At 35.0% G+C, this 21,053-nt stretch overlaps 1 protein-coding gene across 5 annotated transcripts in view; it reads right to left on the bottom strand.

Annotated features, from left to right (window-relative positions):
* CNKSR2 (connector enhancer of kinase suppressor of Ras 2) overlaps nucleotides 1-21,053 on the bottom strand; it is a 285,732-nt gene that overhangs the window by 195,487 nt on the left and 69,192 nt on the right. For all 5 annotated transcript variants that reach the window (XM_070784406.1, XM_070784405.1, XM_070784408.1 and 2 more), the window contains exons 3-4: nucleotides 17,876-18,078; nucleotides 1,370-1,457 (exon numbers count right to left, since the gene is read on the bottom strand). In XM_070784406.1, coding sequence (XP_070640507.1) covers nucleotides 1,370-1,457; nucleotides 17,876-18,078 — 291 coding nt within the window. The remainder of the gene's footprint in view (nucleotides 1-1,369; nucleotides 1,458-17,875; nucleotides 18,079-21,053) is intronic.

Consider the following 21,053-nt stretch of genomic DNA (forward strand, 5'->3'; position numbering starts at 1 on the left):
GCAGAATTGAGCAGTTGGATCAAACACCATATAGCCTATATCATAAAGCCTCCAAAACCTTAAATACTATTTGGCCTTTCACAGAAAACATTTGCTGACCCTCACCCTCAAATGCCTCTCCTCCCTATTATCCAGAAATCTTTGACATTCAGAAATAAAATTTACTGATATCAAATACGAAGACATGTACTGAGACAAGAGTATTTCAAATATTTATCATCTTCATCAATGTCTGTGACTAACAGCACTGAGTTACTGACTTTCTTACTGCTATGACAGAATGATGAATGTCTCTTATATTCCACAATTAAAAGTCACAAACTTAACTCTCCTTTCTATACACCTGCAGTTTCAGAGAAATGGTGCTAATAAAATCTACATAGTACAACAGAAAACACACTTGAAACATTAAAATTTGTACTGATAAAATTTCTTATTTGAGAAAATATAGGCAATATAGTAAATTCTTAATTATCCTTGGTAATAAAGACAGGGAGTAGAAGGATAAGTTAAATCATTAATTTCCTCAATAATTTTCTGTATCATCACATTTTATCCTCTGCTTTTCCTATTTCTGCATCACTGGATAGGTTAACAAATAATGAGAAAGTAGCACCAGCACTATGTTGACATCTGGCTTCTACAGAGTGGTGCTTGCTGGCCTTACACCTCTCAGATATGTTTTGCTAGATTTAAACAAATTTTTGCAGTATATGTACTAGTCAATTCCTTCCTCTACCATTTCTTCATATCTTATGACAGGACATTTTAGTTGCTGCACTCCTGGACACATTTGATTTGGCAGTCCCTGGTTTAAATAATATTCAAAGTAAAAAAACTGGGTCATGTAAATAGATCACTTAAATGGTAAGTATAATTAAAGGCTATTATATATATTTATTATGTATACCTATATAAATAAAACTGTAGTTAGTTGTATTAATAAGGAACTAATGGCATCTTAGAGCAAAAGTCTCAGATTGCTATCCAAATGGGGCAATTTAATTTCGTGAAAGTCAATATAGTTTATTCATCCCCACTAAAAGTTTAAGACTAACAACCTTACTTATTATTGATATAATACTGTCTCTAGAGGTTCAGGTTAATTTACATCTACTGATAAATAAAACCCTTGTTTATTGGGCTATTATATGCACAGTTTTCCAATGAATTATGTATTTGATTGCTAATGAACCATTTATCTTTGAATGAGAAAAATCCCAAACCAGTATTTTATAAATGCTTGCTAAATAGGCAAAACCAGTACAATATTGTAAAGTAATTAGCCTCCAATTAAAATAAATAAATTTATATTAAACAAGAATATGATACTAATAAATTAACAGAAGGAAATTTTGCCAGCTAATACCTGTTGCACAATTGTTGTTAATTCCAAGCAGAGCTGTATGACATTATTCCTTGTAACTGAATAGTCTGTGACAGCAGCAAATGGTGATCTATAAAGGGAAAAGGAAAACTGTGATTAATCGGAACAGCTTTTGAAAGGTCCCCAAAGACAACAACATAAAATAAGGTTTTGAATAATGTGAAATGAATTGTTCTTAAGATTACATAGTGATAAAAATATTCAGAACGTACTTAAGGAAAAAAATTTAAGAGAAATGCTTGGAAGAGAATTAAATACAAGAAACAATGCTTGCTTTCCATCATACTACTTTCTCTTTTTTTAGTTCTTAATACTTAAAAGTTCTCTGGTACTCACAAAGTCTCTTTACTACATCTAAAATAAAATAAAAAATGGCATACTTAATCAAAGACATTTTGGGTTCTTTTCAAATGAAGCTAACATTGTTGAGTCCAGTATCAGCTAGAAAGAGTCACAATCTAGAGCTTAGTCTCATGACAGCTATCACTTACTGAGGACTTACTATGTGCCAGTTATTCTTCTAACTGCTTTACATGTACTAAATTTCACAACTCTTATAGGCACTATTATTGTTGTTTGCTTAGTCACTAAGTCATGTTCATCTCTTTGGGACCCCATGGACTGTAGCCCACTGGACTCCTCTGTTCATGGGATTTCCCAAGAATACTGGAGTCGGTTGCTATTCCCTTTTCCAAGACACTATTATTTACTCCCATTTTACATATGAGACAATTGAGGTACAGCAAGCTTAAGTGAAAACTAGTAAGTGGTGGAGCTAATATTCAAACAGAGGAAGGCTGACTCCCAGATTCCACAGCCCAGAGTTAAACACTGATATACCAATTGCTGTGAGTTTAAGTAGCTTTTCACTTGTACTAAACTAATGGCTTATGTCACTTCAGATCCTTTATCAAACAATTTGGCATACAAATAATATATATTGGTACAAGGTTTATATTTTCAAGAATGTTACAGACAGCAGCAGTCTTCCCAAGCAAGTGTTTTGCCACCAAATGAATTTACAGTGGCCTTCCCTTGTGGCTCAGCTGGTAAAGAATCCACCTGCAATGCGGGAGACCTGGGTTCAATCCCTGGGTTGGGAAGATCCTCTGGAGAAGGGAAAGGCTACCCACTCCAGTATTCTGGCCTGGAGAATTCCATGGACTTTATAGTCCATGGGGTCGCAAAGAGTTGGACACAACTGAGTGACTTTTACTTCCATTATTCTTTATCCTCTTTGTCTATGAATGCCAATTACGTTTTTATGGGACCAGAGATTATATGGGAAGCTCAGTTTAAAGAAAACAAGAACACAAAAAGAAAAGATATGGGGCTAAAAATCTAGTCAGATAACTAGAACTTCAGTGCTTCAGATAACTCTTAAGGCAATTTATATAAAACTGCTTCTTGGTTACGAATGTCTCTCTTATAGAAAAACTCTAGAACTCAAGCACCTCCCATCTCCATAGGTGTCCATATGAGAGGGTCTTTATTAGTTATAGTTTTAAAAATCATATTTTTCACTTACCTATTTTGGCCATTCTAATAGCTATAGAGGGGCATATCACAGATTTAATTGGTATTTTCCCAAAGTTATATGTATTTTCCCTATGTATTTATTATCTATATTTAAGAGCTATTTAATTTCCCTGATAGTTTTCCAACTGGTTTAAGTAGTTTGTGATATTGAAGGAATTGAGTCATATCACTGAAGCTGTCAAATGTATTTATAAAGAGTTATTTGTAGTATTTCTTGTTATCCTTTTAATTTTGATTGACTTCTCAACATACTGTGCTTCCATTTTCATTCATTTAGTTCTTTGATCATTATTATTTGCTCCCTTCTGCTGCTTTGGGCTTATTTTCTATTTTAATTCTTTTAAGCATACTTAACATGAGATCTAACCTCTTAAAAATTTAACTGTAAAAGACAGTGTGGGGAAATTAAGAAGATGGCACCAGTCAGTCTCTCTCATCCCCTTGCCCCATGTTCTGTAAACAATGGCTTCACACAGTTATGTAACAGCTGAGATCACTTACAGTACTGCACACACACGTCACAAGGTACTCACTTGGTCAACAGGCTACCTTGTACAGTACGCCTATATGAGCTTCACCATGAAAGCCCTGGCTACTACAGCACTGGGGGTACACGGGAGTGACATCATGGGTATGTTACATGAAGTTATCTCATGACTACGTTGTGGCTACATTATGGTTATGCTATGGCTATTGCTATGGCTGCTGTGTCAGGCAGGAGAGAGGCTGTGTTATGGCTGTCATGCCAGCCAGGAGAGAATAAACACATCTGCAGTTCCTGTGGCTCCTCGAGTCTTCTTCCAGTCTCTTAGTGCATACCTTATCTATGCTAAGTTCAGTGAACAGTACAGTGTGAACAGCAAAACAACTGGCATCACAAAAGGACCAGCTAAAGACAGTATTGTTATCTATAGGTACAATGTTCTACACCAGGTATCTATAACTTTTTCATCTTGCTTAACTGAAACCTTATGCCCATGCCTGTTGATTTTTTTATTTTCTTGAGAAGAGAGCTTAGATAGCAATTTGAGATCTTTTTTCTCATATAAGCAGTTTTTACAAATTTCCCTTTCAGAACTGCTTTAGCTGTGTCCCACAAAAATTGCATTATTATATTGTCATATATAAAAATTGTATTATTATATTATAATTGAATTTTAATATTGTGACCCTTCTTATTTAACCTTATATGCAGAGCATATCATGAGAAATGCTGGGCTGGATGAAGCACAAGCTGGAATCAAGATTGCCGGGAGAAATAAGAATAACCTTAGATATGCAGATGATACCACCTTTATGGCAGAAAGTGAGGGAAGAACTAAAGAGCCTCTTGATGAAAGTGAAAGAGAGAAAAAGTTGGCTTAAAACTCAACCTTCAGAAAACTAAGATCATGGCATCTGGCAAATAGAAGGGGAAACAGTGGAAACAGTGACAGACTTTATTTTTGGGGGCTCCAAAATCACTGCAGATAGTGATTGCAGCCATGAAATTAAAAGACATTTGCTCCTTGGAAGAAAAGTTATGACCAACCTAGACAACATATTAAAAAGCACAGACATTACTTTACCTACTTTACCAACAAAGGTCCATCTAGTCAAGGCTACGGTTTTTCCAGTAGTCATATATGGATGTGAGAGTTAGACTATAAAGAAAGCTGAGCACCAAAGAATTGATGCTTTTGAACTGTGGTGTTGGAGAAGACTCTTGAGAGTCCCTTGGACTGCAAGGAGATCCAACCAGTCCATTCTGAAGGAGATCAGCCCTGTGTGTTCTTTGGAAGGAATGATGCTAAAGCTGAAACTCCAATACTTGGGCCACCTCATGCGAAGAGTTGACTCATTGGAAAAGACCCTGATGCTGGGAAAGATTGAAGTCAGGAGAAGGGGATGAGAGAGGATTAGATGGTTGGATGGCATCACTGACTCAATGGACATGAGTTTGAGTAAACTCTGGGAGTTGGTGATGGACAGGGAGGACCGGTGTACTGCAATCCATGGAGTCAGAGAGTCGGACACAACTGAGTGACTGAACTGAACTGACAAAAATTGTGACTTATCATAATTTTCATTCTGTTCAATGTATTTCTTTTTATTTCCCTTGAGATTTCCTCCTTTTATCCATAGATTACTAGAAGTGTGTTGTTTGATTTCTAATTTGACTGCATTATGGTTAAAGAAGACATTCTGATTTAAATTATTTTGAATGTATTGAAGTTTGTTTTATAATGCAGATGTGGTATACCTTCCTGAATGTTCCATGGACACTTGAAAAGAAATTGTATTACACATTTGTTGAATGAAATGCTCTAAAAATGTCAATTATATCTTGTTATGTGGTGGTGCTCAGCTCTTCTAATCATTATGTTCTGTTTTGAGAGAGGAGATGAAGTATCCAATTGTAATTGTGGATTTATCTATTTCTTCTTTTAGTTCTGACAGTTTTTGCTTCAGGTACTTTGAAATTGTTGCTTGATATTATACAACTTAGAAGTTTGTTTCTTTCTCTTCTTTTTTAATGTGGACTACTTTTAATGTCTCGATTTGTTGCAATATTTCTTCTGTTTTATGTTTTGATTTTTTGGCTCCAAGACATGCGGGAATCTTAGCTCTCTGATCAGGGATAGAACCCTCACCCCCTGCATTAGAAGGCAAAATCTTAATCACTGGACCATCAAGGAATCCCTGTCTCTTCTTTTTTAAATTGTTTACTAGAATAAAAAGCAAAGGAGAAAAGGAAAGATATAAACATGTGAATGTAGAGTTCCAAAGAATAGCAAGAAGAGATAAGAAAGCCTTCTTCAGCGATCAATGCAAACAAATAGAGGGAAACAACAGAATGGGAAAGACTAGAGATCTCTTCAAGAAAATCAGAGATACCAAAGGAACATTTCATGCAAAGATGGGCTCGATAAAGGAAAGAAATGGTATGGACCTAACAGAAGCAGAAGATATTAAGAAGAGATGGCAAGAATACACAGAAGAACTGTACAAAATAGATCTTCACGACCCAGATAATCACGATGGTGTGATCACTGACCTAGAGCCAGACATCCTGGAATGTGAAGTCAAGTGGGCCTTAAAAAGCATCACTACGAACAAAGCTAGTGGAGGTGATGGAATTCCAGTTGAGCTATTTCAAATCCTGAAAGATGATGCTCTGAAAGTGCTGCACTCAATATGTCAGCAAATGTGGAAAACTCTGCAGTGGCCACAGGACTGGAAAAGGTCAGTTTTCATTCCAATCCCAAAGAAAGGCAATGCCAAAGAATGCTCAAACTACCACACAGTTGCACTCATCTCACACGCTAGTAAAGTAATGCTCAAAATTCTCCAAGCCAGGCTTCAGCAATAGGTGAACCGTGAACTTCCTGATGTTCAAGCTGGTTTTAGAAAAGGCAGAGGAACCAGAGATCAAATTGCCAACATCCGCTGGATCATGGAAAAAGCAAGAGACTTCCAGAAAAACATCTATTTCTGCTTTATTGACTATGCCAAAGCCTTTGACTGTGTGGATCACAATAAACTGTGGGAAATTCTGAAAGAGATGGGAATACCAGACCACTTGACCTGACTCTTGAGAAATTTGTATGCAGGTCAGGAAGCAACAGTTAGAACTGGACATGGAACAACAGACTGGTTCCAAACAGGAAAAGGAGTACGTCAAGGCTATATATTGTCACCCTGCTTATTTAACTTATATGCAGAGGACATCATGAGAAACGCTGGACTGGAAGAAACACAAGCTGGAATCAAGATTGCCGGGAGAAATATCAATAACTTCAGATATGCAGATGACACCACCCTTATGGCAGAAAGTAAAGAGGAACTCAAAAGCCTCTTGATGAAAGTGAAAGTGGAGAGTGAAAAGGTTGGCTTAAAGCTCAACATTCAGAAAACAAAGATCATGGCATCCGGTCCCATCACTTCATGGGAAATAGATGGGGAAACAGTGGAAACAGTGTCAGACTTTACTTTTGGGGGCTCCAAAATCACTGCAGATGGTGACTGCAGCCATGAAATTAAAAGACGCTTACTCCTTGGAAGGAAAGTTATGACCAACCTAGATATCATATTCAAAAGCAGAGACATTACTTTGCCAACAAAGGTCCATCTAGTCAAGGCTATGGTTTTTCCAGTGGTCACGTATGGATGTTAGAGTTGGACTGTGAAGAAGGCTGAGTGCCGAAGAATTGATGCTTTTGGACTGTGGTGTTGGAGAAGACTCTTGAGAGTCCCTTGGACTGCAAGGAGATCCAACCAGTCCATTCTGAAGGAGATCAGCCCTGGGATTTCTTTGGAAGGAATGATGCTAAAGCTGAAACTCCAGTACTTTGGCCACCTCATGCGAAGAGTTGACTCATTGGAAAAGACTCTGATGCTGGGAGGGATTGGGGGCAAGAGGAGAAGGGGACGACAGAGGATGAGATTGCTGGATGGCATCACTGACTCGATGGACATGAGTCTCAGTGAACTCTGGGAGTTGGTGATGGACAGGGAGGCCTGGAGTGCTGCGATTCACGGGGTGGGAAAGAGTCGGACACGACTGAGCGACTGATGTGATCTGTTCTGATAGGCTCATCTACTGCACTTTGGTGTTTTATATTTTAATTTAAATGTAATATTCACATAGTACACATTAACCCTACATTTCTCAAAACTGTTTGCTACAAGTATTTTTCCAGTTTGTCTTCTATCTTATACTAATCATTTTTTTCCATATTATATAATCAAACAATATATTTCTTTGTATTTTATTGCACATTTTAAAACAATAAGTCTACATCTGGAAATCATTTTGTCTATATTTTCTCCAGTTTCCTTATGAACTAATGCTTCTCGCTTAAATAAATAATATACCTAAAATTACTTTAGTGAACAGGTAGTGCTCCATCATAATTTATTTTAGAAAGGCTTAATCAAGTGCCCCAATTCCATTTATTTAATGACCCTTTTTCCAGTGAAAGTGAAGTTACTCAGTCATGTCCGACTCTTTGTTACTTCATGGACTATACAGTCCATGGAATTCTCCAGGCCAGAATACTGGAGTGGGTAGCCTTTCCCTTCTCCAGGGGATCTCCCCAACCCAGGGATTGAACCCAGGTTTCCCACATTGCAGGTGGATTCTCTACCAAATGAGCCACAGGGGAAGCCTTCTTTCTCCAGGAGTTTTAACATATTGCTTTCTAAATGATTCTATATATCACAGTCTATTTTGTGCTGTGTTCCACTACTGCTTATTACTATTTCAAAACAGTATATTTTTCCAACAAAATTTACTAAAACTTAAGGAATCATTAAGAATTCAAATAATGTTAATTAGAGCAAAATATATGCAATTAATTAATCTGTGTTCTCTGTTAAAAAAAAATTAACCTCTTTAATTGTAAGCAGGATCCAGTTTTAAACAAATCTATACTGATGGAAATTTTCTAAAATGTGTGATTGTAGAAATCATTGCATAGCTACATCTAAATTTATTAAAACTCATTAAAGGGGATAAATTTTATAGAATGTAAATTAGGCCTCAATAAAACTATTTTTTAATGATGTAAGATAAAAGTACTTCTAGGAAAACATCATTTAAAAAAACCACCCAAGACCATTTTTGCTGCACTGAAGCATAAAAATTGGCATTTTAATTAAGAATTCAAAATGCTTCTGGCATGATTAGAAAGAGCTTGGGTTCCTAGTTTTACAAAGGTCAAAGACTGTTAATAAAATCTAAAACTTCATTCAGAAGTGATGAAGTACAGCATGATTTTCCCTATAAATTCTTAAAAAAAATACTCATTTGATCTTTAAAATGTAGCAAAAGAAAAATCTATTTGATAACTGAATGCCTGTAGCAAACTGAACTCTAAGGTGTGTTTTCCACTTTCCTGATCCTTCACATTTCAAGTAGGACCAGTTTCTCACTCAAGATTAAGTGTCCAAAAAAAATGGGAAAAAAATCTAAACATATAGCAAGGAAAACATAAATTTTATCTTGTAGTGAATCCCCCTAACGTTTTCATTTTAAAGGTAAATCACATACAACTATACTGACAACCATTCTTAGCTAGCATATATTAATATTTGGTATTATGATCTTGGCTATACACATACATAAATAAAAGAAGGCTGACAGGTTCCAATCTTCGTGAGTTACCAAAGATGACTTATGAGATAAGTCATCAAGATGAGATAAGCTCATCATGACTTAATGAGATAAAGAAATGTATCATTACAGAATCGCTGAACACAATCAGTTTGAAAACAAAATTATGAGAGGAATTTGTTTCTCAGTCTCAAAAAACCCCAAGTTAGAGCTCAGGCTACTTAGAAAAAAATAAGTGGCTGACTTAAAGGAAATTAAGTTCATGGCATGAAAACTTTTTGATGCCAAAAGTTAAAAGTTTTTTAAAAAAGATAAAATCCTTGACTCATTAATAAATGGCCATTACAGAAACTATCCTACATAGATCTTAAAATACGCAACTATCCTCAAATCTAATGGATAATATAATGCTTATACTTCTAACAAAAAAGTTATTGATACTATAAAAAACTTACTTGTTGTACATTCTTCTCAAACAAAAGCATTTATGGAAAGGTTATTAATGTTTCAGAAATCCTAAACAAATTAGAAGCTAATAAGAAAAGCTAAGAGTTAATCAGGAAATCTGAAAGGCCTTAATATTTCTCAGGTTGACATTGCTGAGCCTGAGGGACAGTGTGTGAACAGCAGCCTTGCTAACATCACTGCTCATTTCTGGAACAAGAGGTGCCAAGTGGGAGCAGTGAGCACACAAGAGGAAATAAGACCAAACCACAAGCATCTGGTAGTGTTTGGGGTAGTTTTCTCTGCCTCTATAATTTTTCCCTGGTATAGAAATAACTTTTGTCCTATATTTCCTTATCATGAAAGAAGAAATTAGTTCAACCACTTTCTTAGATAAAGGAAAAGATTTCAAAGAATACATTTCTTTCCTTAGCATCCCAACCTTTATGCCTTAAATATTTAAAAGGTTTTCAATGATATAAAGATATCGCATTGATCCCTTCAAAACAGAATGGTCCTAAAATGTAGAAACAATTAGAAATAGGTATTAATGCTAAAAATGAGAGAAAAGATTAAACTTTCACTATAAATAGTAAAATAAACTTTTTCTATAAATAATACTTTTGAACATTTTTAATAAGGTTATGGCACAACATAGAACATAAATTGATCTGTAAACCTCAAAGTATAGATTCATTTTGGCAAAGCCATATAAAACTGCAAGAAAGATGAGGTGTGAAAAATAGCAGGACGTACGTTAAAAATAGACAAGTAAACCATGAACTGAAAATAAACAATAAAAATATTAACCAACTGTGATTCCTATCTGAGGTTTTTCCTCTGGGAAAGTCTGTTGTTTTATTCGTTGCTATTTAAAATAAGAAGGAAAAAAAAGGATTTTGTTAGCCTTAGATTTTATTTAAGAAATGTTAGGAGCTGTTTTTTTAAAATAAGTGTTGTTTATTTCAAACATTTTAAATATTATTTAAATAGAAGCTCCACTGAAATTGCGGGTTTTGTGATTTGTAAACATCTCCCCTAGCATTCTTTCAGTGATATTAAAATATCTCATTGATGTCTTCAAAGTAGAATGAGAAATAAACTTTCTAGAAACAAAATTTTACATAGCACTTTGAAGTATCAAGGCCAGAAACAGAAAAGTGGTATTCTTCTTTAGCATTTGAAGAGAAACACCCAAGTACAAATATATGTTTATATATGCTGCATTCCAAAGAATTACTTTCTCAAAATTCTGAAGAATCAGTCCACATTCAAAAGGAAATGTAGTATAACAAAGGAACAAGATAAAAGTGAAACCAGAAGGGCTTTTGTATTACAACAAACATAGATTCAAATGATAATTTTCACACTCGTGAATAACTTTAGGCAAGTTACTTCATGTTTCATATGTAAAATGGTGATAATGATATCTGTTCTGTGAGAACTCAGTGAGTCAATACATGCAAAGCATCTAGTTCAGTATGGAACTAAAGATTTTTTTCCTATTTTTTCTTTTCCTTTCTTCTCCTTCAAGTGACATAAAATAAAAATTGCAATAATGTCATCATATTGCTGTGCATGAAAGTTCACCCCAAAATGTAAAACAGGTGTAATGCCAAAAGTCAAATTTTAAAAATTAAGCCAGTTGCTTAGCATCAAAATAACCATACTCAACTGAGAGAATTTATTTTTCAACCAGAGCATTATATATATCAGAGGAATAAACCAAGTTTAAAGTCCAATGCTTGGCAGTATTTGATTGCAGTGACCATTTCAAACCCTCCAAATTAATCTACAATGACAAGTCAATATAATTTCTATGGAACTTTTATAATTAAGTACTTAAGCTCTAAATTCTTCAAAACGAAAATAAAAAAGACAAGATACATTCTTACCTTATATAAACAAAGCACAAAAACAGATCAGTTTGGGTCTAGAACTTAATATGAACTAAATCAGAGAAGAGATAGTTAAATCATGATTTTACAAATCACTAACAAATTTTGTTAGTATTTTGTTCTTTCAAATTATGTAAAGGGAAATAAGATGAATATATTTTTCATATCACTTTGGTGAACAAGGTCAATGATTTACAGACTATTAGTGCTTATAAGAGAACTTCAAATTCTCCAGATCTTACATCCTTATTCTAGAAAGAAAAACATAGGTTAAGGTTCAATATTAGGCAGAACTGAAACTCATCTCTTTCTTATTAGCCCCTCGGTCTTTTATACTATTTCATGATGAGTTTTGGCAGGGATTCACAACAGCAGTCATGGAGAATACGGCTCTTTTGGCTTTTCTAGTGTTGATTAATGTGTCTAGCTTTTGGTGTAGTTTGTAGGATACCCTGAAACAAGAGGACATGTGGAGTGTTGTGTTGTGCTCTAGCTACTACCTAGAAGACATTTTTTCTTTGAAAGGAATAAAAATATAACCTAAATACACATCTGTTAACAATCTCTAATAAAAGTCAGGAAAACTTTCCTGGGCTACTTGTCAGGAAAACAAACAGTGTAAATATTTTACCTGGCACAGTTACAGATAAAATCCTATTACATTTATATTTGACTTTGGAACCTTTCGAAATTTGTATTGGGCTTCCCTGGTGGCTCAGATGGTGAAGAATCTACCTACAATGCGGGAGACCTGGGTTTGATCCCTGGATTGGGAAGATCCCATGAAGAAGGGAAATGCTATCCACTCCAGTGTTCTTGCCTGAAGAATTCCATAGACAGAGGAGTCTGGCAGGCTATTATTCATGGGGTCGAGAAGAGTTGGACGTGACTGAGCGACTTTCACTTTTCACTTTACTTTTATGGCAGTGGAGAAGCAAAGTCAAGTTCCCAAATACAGAAGTTGTTTAGTTGCTACATCATGTCTGACTCTTTTGTGACCCCAAGGATTACAGACCACCAGGCTCCTCTATCCACAGGACTTCCCAGCCAAGAATACTGGAGTGGGTTGGCATTTCCTTCTTGCACTCATCATTTGCCTTTCCTCCTTGCCAATACCTCTAAAAGACTTGAGTCTATGAAAAGTCAAAGTCTGATATTATGCAAAACTATCCTGAACTACTAACCATTTCGCAGAAAAATTTCTTCAGAGTTATCACTTACATTTAACTCACAATCAACCCATGAATTCCAGCTTTCATTAATTCTAAATAAAAAGACTAAACTGTTGCTTGTAAGATTATATATATCCTGATTCCCTAATTTACCACATACTTGCAGTCTTACCCTGCCTAAACTGTCAGCAGCATTTGACCTTATCAACCACTTCACTTTTTCCCTAAAACTCTTTATTCCCATCTTAAACGTTCTCACCACATACACAAAAAAGGTAATTATGTGAGCTTATAAATTATATTAACTAATCTTATTGTGGTAAGCATTTTGCAACATGTATGTGTATCAAATCATCACATTGTACAGCTTAAACTTATACAATGTTATACATTACTTGTATCTCAATAAAGTTAGGAAAAATACAAAAATATCAACACTCCCTCTCCCCAAATATACCAAAAAAACTCTTTCCTCCTTTTGCTCCCATGACACCACTCTCAACAAATTCTAGCCTATGGAGTCTCTGGTTATACCTTCTTATTTTTTCCCCATAAGCTGAACTTCTAATCATCCTTCAATTGGTGGTGGTCTGCAGCAGTCATTCCTTATCTCAGTTCGCTTCATTCACTCAAAAAACTTCATTGAGTACCTACTATAGGCCAAGAACTCTTCCAGATAACTGTGACTGCAGTGAACAAAGCAAATGAAAATCCCTGCTCTCTTGAAGCATACATCATGTATAGAGTTGTCAGATAAAAACAAGACTAACACATAGGCAAATTATATAGAATGTTAGAAGGGTTTAAGTGTTACGGAAAACAAATATAACAGAAAAAGAGGAATTCATTCTAAAAATCACCTTCAGTTCAGTTCAGTCGCTCAGTTGTGTCCGACTCTGCGACCCCATGAATCGTACCATGCTAGGCCTCCCTGTCCATCACCAACTCCCAGAGTTCACTCAAACTCACCTCCATCGAGTCGGTGATGCTATCCAGCTCATCCTCTGTCATCCCCTTCTCCTCCTGCCCCCAATCCCTCCCAGCATCAGAGTCTTTTCCAATGAGTCAACTCTTCACATGAGGTGGCCAAAGTACTAGAGTTTCAGCTTTTGCATCATTTTTTCCAAAGAACACCCAGGACTGATCTCCTTCAGAATGGACTGGTTGGATCTCCTTGCAGTCCAAGGGACTCTCAAGAGTCTTCTCCAACACCACAGTTCAAAAGCATCAATTCTTCGGTGCTCAGCTTTCTTCACAGTCCAACTCACATCCATACATGACTACTGGAAAAACCATAGCCTTGACTAGATGGACCTTTGTCAGCAAAGTAATGTCTCTGCTTTTGAATATGCTATCTAGGTTGGTCATAACTTTCCTTCCAAGGAGTGAGTGTCTTTTAATTTCATGGCTGCAATCACCATCTGCAGTGATTTTGGAGCCCCCAAAATAAAGTCTGACACTGTTTCCACTGTTTCCCCATCTATTACCTATGAAATGATGGGACCAGATGCCGTGATCTTAGTTTTCTGAATGTTGAGCTTTAAGCCAACTTTTTCACTCTCCTCTTTCACTTTCATCAAGAGGCTTTTTAGTTCGTCTTCACTTGCTGCCATAAGGGTGGTGTCATCTGCATATCTGAGGTTATTGATATTTTTCCCGGCAATCTTGATTCCAGCTTGTGCAAAAATCTCCTTACACCACCATATTAATATATTTAGGACTATCACCCATATTTTAATGATTCCCAAATCTCTATCCACCATGTATCTTTTCTGAGTAGCAATATTCTAAAGAACTTTTCACAATCATGGCCAACACTCAGCACTTGTCCTCCACCATAACTCGTTCCTCCTATTTTGATAATGGCTTCACCATCCACTGGATGAGCCAAGTCAGATACCTTTATTCACCCTAGATGTCTCCCTTTTCCTTAGTCTCTATATCTGTCTCTAATATTCTTCTATCCCCACTCCTGCTTCTCCAATTAAATATCTCAGTCAATAGCAAGCAGTGCAGAGAATCAACTCTGTGGTCAGATGACTGGAATGAATCCTGGCTCCACCACTTACTTCCTATTTGGTTTTTAACTTAACTTTTGCCTCTGAATGTTGTATTTTTCCTATCTGCAAAATGAAGACAACTCTCCTAGGTTTGCTTTAAGTGAATGTGGCTGGTAGTATCAGAATCACTAATAGTAGCAATAGCATGATTAGAGTTGGCACTCCATATTGGCAAGTTCCATATCTATGGGTGCAGCCAAACTTGATTCAAAATATTTGGGAAAAAAAGATTGCAGAGAGCTCCAAAGAGTAAAATTTGAGTTTGTTGCACAAGGGCAGTTATGTACATAGCATGTATTAGGTATTATAAGTAATCTACCAATGATTTAAAACATAAAGGAGGATGTGCATAGGTTTTATACAAATACTATGTCATTTTATATAAGGGACTTGAGAATCCTCGAATTTTGGTATCTGAGGGGTCCTGGAACTAACTCCTGGGCAGATAACAAGGGACAAATACTCCTAAAACAACCTCTTAACTGGTTTCACTTCTTTTAGCCTTATTCTTCACCTAATATTTCCCAACACTATAGCCCAAGTCATCATCCAAATTCACAGGTCTGAAAACAACAGTGATTCTAAACAGCTCCCTATATGCCTTCAGCATAAAGACCAAATACCTTAAAATGACAAAGAATTATTTTTGTTCTTCTTCTTTCCCTTTTAAAACTTAATCTGTTAAAGCATAATCATTATAGGCAAGCCAGCCTGGAGCTAAACTTTCCTCAGAAAAATCTTCAAAATATAAACTTAAGTTTCTTTTTTCAATTTATAGTCTAGTCAGAAGATTTTTGAGGTTATCACAAAGTTGTCTCTTTGTTTCTTCAAAGTATATATTTCATTTTTATGGCCAAAATGTTAAATGGCCTTTGATTTAATTATCACTGTAGTATTATATAATTCAAAATAAGGATTATGAGAACCTTTGCAGCAATGGAAGCCTAACAGATGAATTAATTTATTTCCTTCAAGCTTTTTCTCACATTTTTTTTTCCTATGAAACAACACAAAACACCACTGATTGTATAAATTACTATGTATGTGTGTGTGTATGCTCATGTATGTTTGCAGATAAACTAGCATTTACTAAGGATGTGGTCTTAGATGATACAAATAATGCAACCATAATAAATTATATAATACAATGGAATTTCAGAAATTATTATATAATGTTCTAGAAGCCATTATGTGACTTTATAAACATTACCTGCCATTAAGAAGTAAACACATTCTCTAATCATTCTATTTATTTATTTCATAAGTACTAATGTAAAAAGAAAATAATGAAATTTACTGAATAAAATATAAAGGCTTCACAAATTTATAATATAGGATAGGTGATATAAGAAGATATAACTAAAAATCAAATATATTTTCTGTAAGTTTCCCAATTACTGAGAAGCTTCTTGAAACAAGTATATTACATTACTTAAGGATAAGCTATAGTTTAAATATATTTACTTATTGATCATTATACAACTTATAGAATCTATGTTTAAATGACAATTCATACAATTGATAAATGTGGGTTAAACAATTTAAAGAATTTAATGGTGTCATAAGAGAAATATGCTGTCTACCAATTAATTATCCAAAAAGCTAACAATATACAGCCTACTGTTCAGATCTGGATTTAGTATTATCATGTTACATGTTTGGAGAAGGGAATGGCAACCCACTCCAATATTCTTGCCTAGAGAATTCCATGCACAGAGAAGCCTGGTGGGCTCCAGTCCATGGGGCTTCAAAGAGTCGGACACGACTAAGAGACTAACACTTTCAACTTCGTGATATATTATTAGTAATATATATATATAAACTTAGACATTATAGAAATAAGTAAAATTATCTTAACTTTTACCTTAGACATAAAAACACTTTATTTTTAATATAAAGTATTATAGTTTAAAAAAAGGAAAAAATATAATACAGTTGAACTTCAAACAACAAGAGGGTTAGGAGTCTCAACTCTGCACAGTTGAAAATTCATGTGTAACTTTATACTCAGCCCATATTCACAGACTCATTCAACGGACGATTATGACGTGTAGTACTGTAATGAATATTGATTGAAACAAACAAACAACTATATTTAAGTAGACCCATGCACTCCAAACCCATGCTATTCAAGGGTCACTGTGTATATATGTATATACATATGTGCATGCGTGATCAGTCGCTAAGTCATGTCTGACTCTTTATGACCCCATGGACTGTAGCTAGCTGGGCTCCTCTATCCATGGAATCTTCCAGGCAAGAACACTGGAGTGGGTTACCATTTCCTTCTTTAAGGGATCTTCCCAAACCCAGGATCAAACCCACATCTCTTGCATCTCCTGCATTGGCAGGTGGAATCTTTACCACTGAGCCACCAGGAAAGCTCATATATATCTGTACATGTATGGAAATCCTACTGACATTTATTCAAGAAAAAATTCTAGTAAACTTCTATATATCAGAGTTTCTCAGACAAAATATTTTTTTGATTATTTAACCATTATAACATAGTATACATCCTGGTGGATTATAGTCCATGGGGTCACTAAGAGTTTGAGCAACTAACATTCTTATGTCCCTCAGAAAAAATTTTCAAAAACGAAAACTTTAGTTTTAATACTTGTAATGTTTCACAATTAAAATGTTTAATCACATATATAATTTTAACAACCTTTTTCATTTTATATTATGAAAACTTTTATGTTATTTTATGTGTTCAAAACAAATGAAATTAACTAAACTAGCAAAAAAAGGACCAAAATTGTGTCTGTAATATCCAAAATTGACTGTGCAATGTGAATAATAATATAGAATGGATAAAGCAAACGTAATGAGACATACAATGCACACTATGAAAATGTCAGTGTCTAATTACCTGTTTAAAACAATAAATAGAATGTTGATGTTTGCTTCTTTAAATATGACCAATGAATGAAAAGCACATAGAAAATCAGGAGACAAAGCAAGGCAGTATTACAAATCTTGTGATAGCCAAAAATGATTTTGCTTATAAAGCAGAAAATGTATTTTAAAACTGTCAGGAACTAATGACTGATTAGCTAGTCAGTTGAATATAAAATCTTGCAAATATAAAATTTTGCAAATAATTAGTATCACAATGCCTATATTGTGGTAAATCATAATTAGATATTTTTTACTTAATATTCCTCTACTTATCAATTTATCAATAAGCAATCTTTTCACAAGAAAATGAAGTAATGTTATATTCAAACTGATGTCTGAAGAGGATAACTTATGAAACATGTAAAAGGTTTTACCTGTCCAACCAAGCAAGCAGACTCTTGGCTGCTCCAATCAGATCCACAACTGAAGTCAGAAAGTCATTTGGCAATTTTCGACTGGTTCTCCCATCATAATGGCCACTCCTTCTCCTCCCTGTTATAAAGTTCTGTAGATTTTTGGCAGATGCATTCAACTTGTGAGAAAGAGTTTTTAGATTTTCTGTTTCCAAGCCATAATTCTGAATTATAAAAAGAGAGAAAACAAATATACTTACAATCAATATTTTATTCAGTCAACATTTACTGAGTACTTTACTATATGTACAGGCAATGGAACAAGTATTAAGAGTTAAACATGAATAAGATAGGATTCCTGGCCTAGCAGAATTCATAGTCAAATGAGGATTTGAGGAAACATCAGATAAACAAATTACAATAAAATGTGTAAGTACTAACATGAACATGGAGAGATGAGGGCATAGTATCTTGGAACTAAGGCACCCAAGACAGAAAAATTATAAGGACTCATAAGCAGTTTCTTTTTTAAGCAAACCTAAGTTCATTTACTTGTGAAATTCATAATTATCAACAATTATTTTTGATTATCTATTCTATTAGCATATGTATAGTCATGAAGACTCTTGAGAGTCCCTTGGACTGCAAGGAGATCCAACCACTCCATTCTAAAGGAGATCAGCCCTGGGTGTTGTTTGGAAGGACTGATGCTGAAGCTGAAACTCCAGTACTTTGGCCACCTCATGAGAAGTGTTGACTCACTGGAAAAGACCCTGATGCTGGGAGGGATTGGGGGCAGGAAGAGAAGGGGACGACAGAGGATGAGATGGCTGGATGGCATCACTGACTCGATGGACGTGAGTCTGAGTGAACTCCGGGAGTTTGTGATGGACAGGGAGGCCTGGCGTGCTGCGATTCATGGGGTCGCAAGGAGTCGGACACAACTAAGCGACTGAACTGAACTGAACTGATAGTCATGAAAGTAGACAGTAGGAAAAATTATGTTTCCCCAAAACGAGCAAAGTAAGTACAACCCAACAATAAAATACATCATATACAATATAACTTTCCTTCTGTGTCCTCTTCATAATGACTCACATAGGAAGTTTCTTTTATGATATGGTATACATAGTAAACCTCTGCATCCTTAGGGAACCAATACACTTTCTCCTTTTTATAATACAAATTTTAAAACTAAACTTTTAATTTTGTCATGGTTGCATTAGCTCAGTCAAGTATGAATCACATCTAAAGAAATCATAATGACTTTTTTGTAAGTATAATTGTTCTTCTTTTCCTTGGTCTCAGTTTTCAATTTCTAGTAATATACAGTGCATGTGTGCTAAGTCACTTCAGTCGTGTCAGATTCTTTGCAACCCTATGGACTGTAGCCTGCCAGGCTGCTCTGTCCATGGGATTCTCCAGGCAGGCAAGACTACTGGAGTGAGTTGCCATGCCCTCTTCCAGGGAATCTTCCCAACCCAGGGATCAAACGAGCATCTCTTATGTCTCCTGCATTGTCAGGTGGGTTCTTTACCACTAGCACCACCTGGTGAGCCCACAGTAATATATAGTATCTCACCCCAAATATTCCAAGAAGGATTTCTATGAATAAATACAAATAATTTTTTTAAACCATATTCAATGGGGACATATTGTAGGATCCTCTCAAATAAACTTCAGCGAAAGATTTCCCAAGTTACAACTAAATTTTAAAACAGGTAATTGTGAGTTGTAAAACACTTCTAAGAAAGGCCGGTTAACCTGATCAGAGGATGACCTTGATCAAACTACTTGGCAACATGTACACTATTTTCATGTGTAAAATTAAAAGTATTATTAACATAGAAAATCATGAAAGTTGAAGAATGTTAGATAGTCTCTGAGGCACAAACAAATTCTAACTTTGATTTAGCCTTTCCTTTTACAGTTAAGTAAAGTGAGGGAGACTTTTTGATTTGCTTTAAAGAGCTCAGAGCTTAGAGCAGACAGAAATCAGAATGGGACTGTAAGTTACCAGGCCACCTATGAGAGAATACCTCTACACTCACTCCTTTGCACTACTAATCTGTTCCTGTTCATGCAGGGTAGGAGAAACAAATGAAGCAAAATGGAAGAAAGTAATAGGGAAAATGAAAAAGGGAAGCAAATATAACAACAGATTTAGCTCTATTATCAAGTCAACAATTATTGCGTACCTAAGTTTACATGAAATTTAGGTTTATTTTTTTCTATGGTAAATTTAAGGAAAGAAATAAAAAAGGGAGTGGGAAGAGGATTTGGACGCAAAAACATTAATACCAACTTATGTATGTTACCACTAAAGATTTAATAATGATAAAAATCTGACTGTTCTTTGCTGAAAATTTATAGTTTTACTAAAAGAAAAGTTTTAGAGCCATAGATTCAAAACACACACACACATAATATATTAAATATTCACTGTTAAATTTGAACTGCAATAGTCTTGTCAAGTTAAAAGGTTTGGTTTACACAAATAAAACAACATTCTGTTCAAATTCTATTGCATCTGAGCATGAATTATTTGTGAGACATTTAGGAGATTTTATCCAGCATGTCTGTATGTTATGAAGAAAATCCTCTTAGAACAGATACTCTAATGACTAAAAAAAAAAATTATATTAACTAAACTTAAAATGAAACTTCTGAAGTACTTGAAAATATTATCAGAAGTTTTTCTCTGTGTTAAAGCATTTTCCCTGAAGTACAACAGTGTCTGCTTTTTTCATTTCTGTATATTAATCATTTTAATGAGAAAATATTTGCATTTGCTCAGAGAAACTCAAATTTAAGTAGTTTAAAAATGAGGAACCTAATCGATCTGGTAACATAACTTGAACTCTATAGCCATTAGTGCCCACAAAAGATCCATTTAAACTATCTCCTTATATACAATCATCTCAAATATTTTATTAGAAATGGTAAAAGTGATTTTAAAAGAATACAGATTCTCTCATAAATAAAAATCTGTAGGCAAAGTACAACTACTTTGAAGCTTTCAAACTTTAAGATAGTATTACATTAAAAAAAAATACAGCTCAAGAATTAAGATAATCCAAAAATCTTCTGGACAAAATCTGGTAAGATACAGAGGTCTTCTAAGTTGGAAGCCTACTAAAGAAATACCCTTTATGAAGGAAATTCAGATAAAAAATGTGGGAAACAGAGTAACCCAGTA

This window comes from Bos indicus, chromosome X (assembly GCF_029378745.1).
Source record: "Bos indicus isolate NIAB-ARS_2022 breed Sahiwal x Tharparkar chromosome X, NIAB-ARS_B.indTharparkar_mat_pri_1.0, whole genome shotgun sequence".
Lineage (NCBI taxonomy): Eukaryota > Metazoa > Chordata > Mammalia > Artiodactyla > Bovidae > Bos > Bos indicus.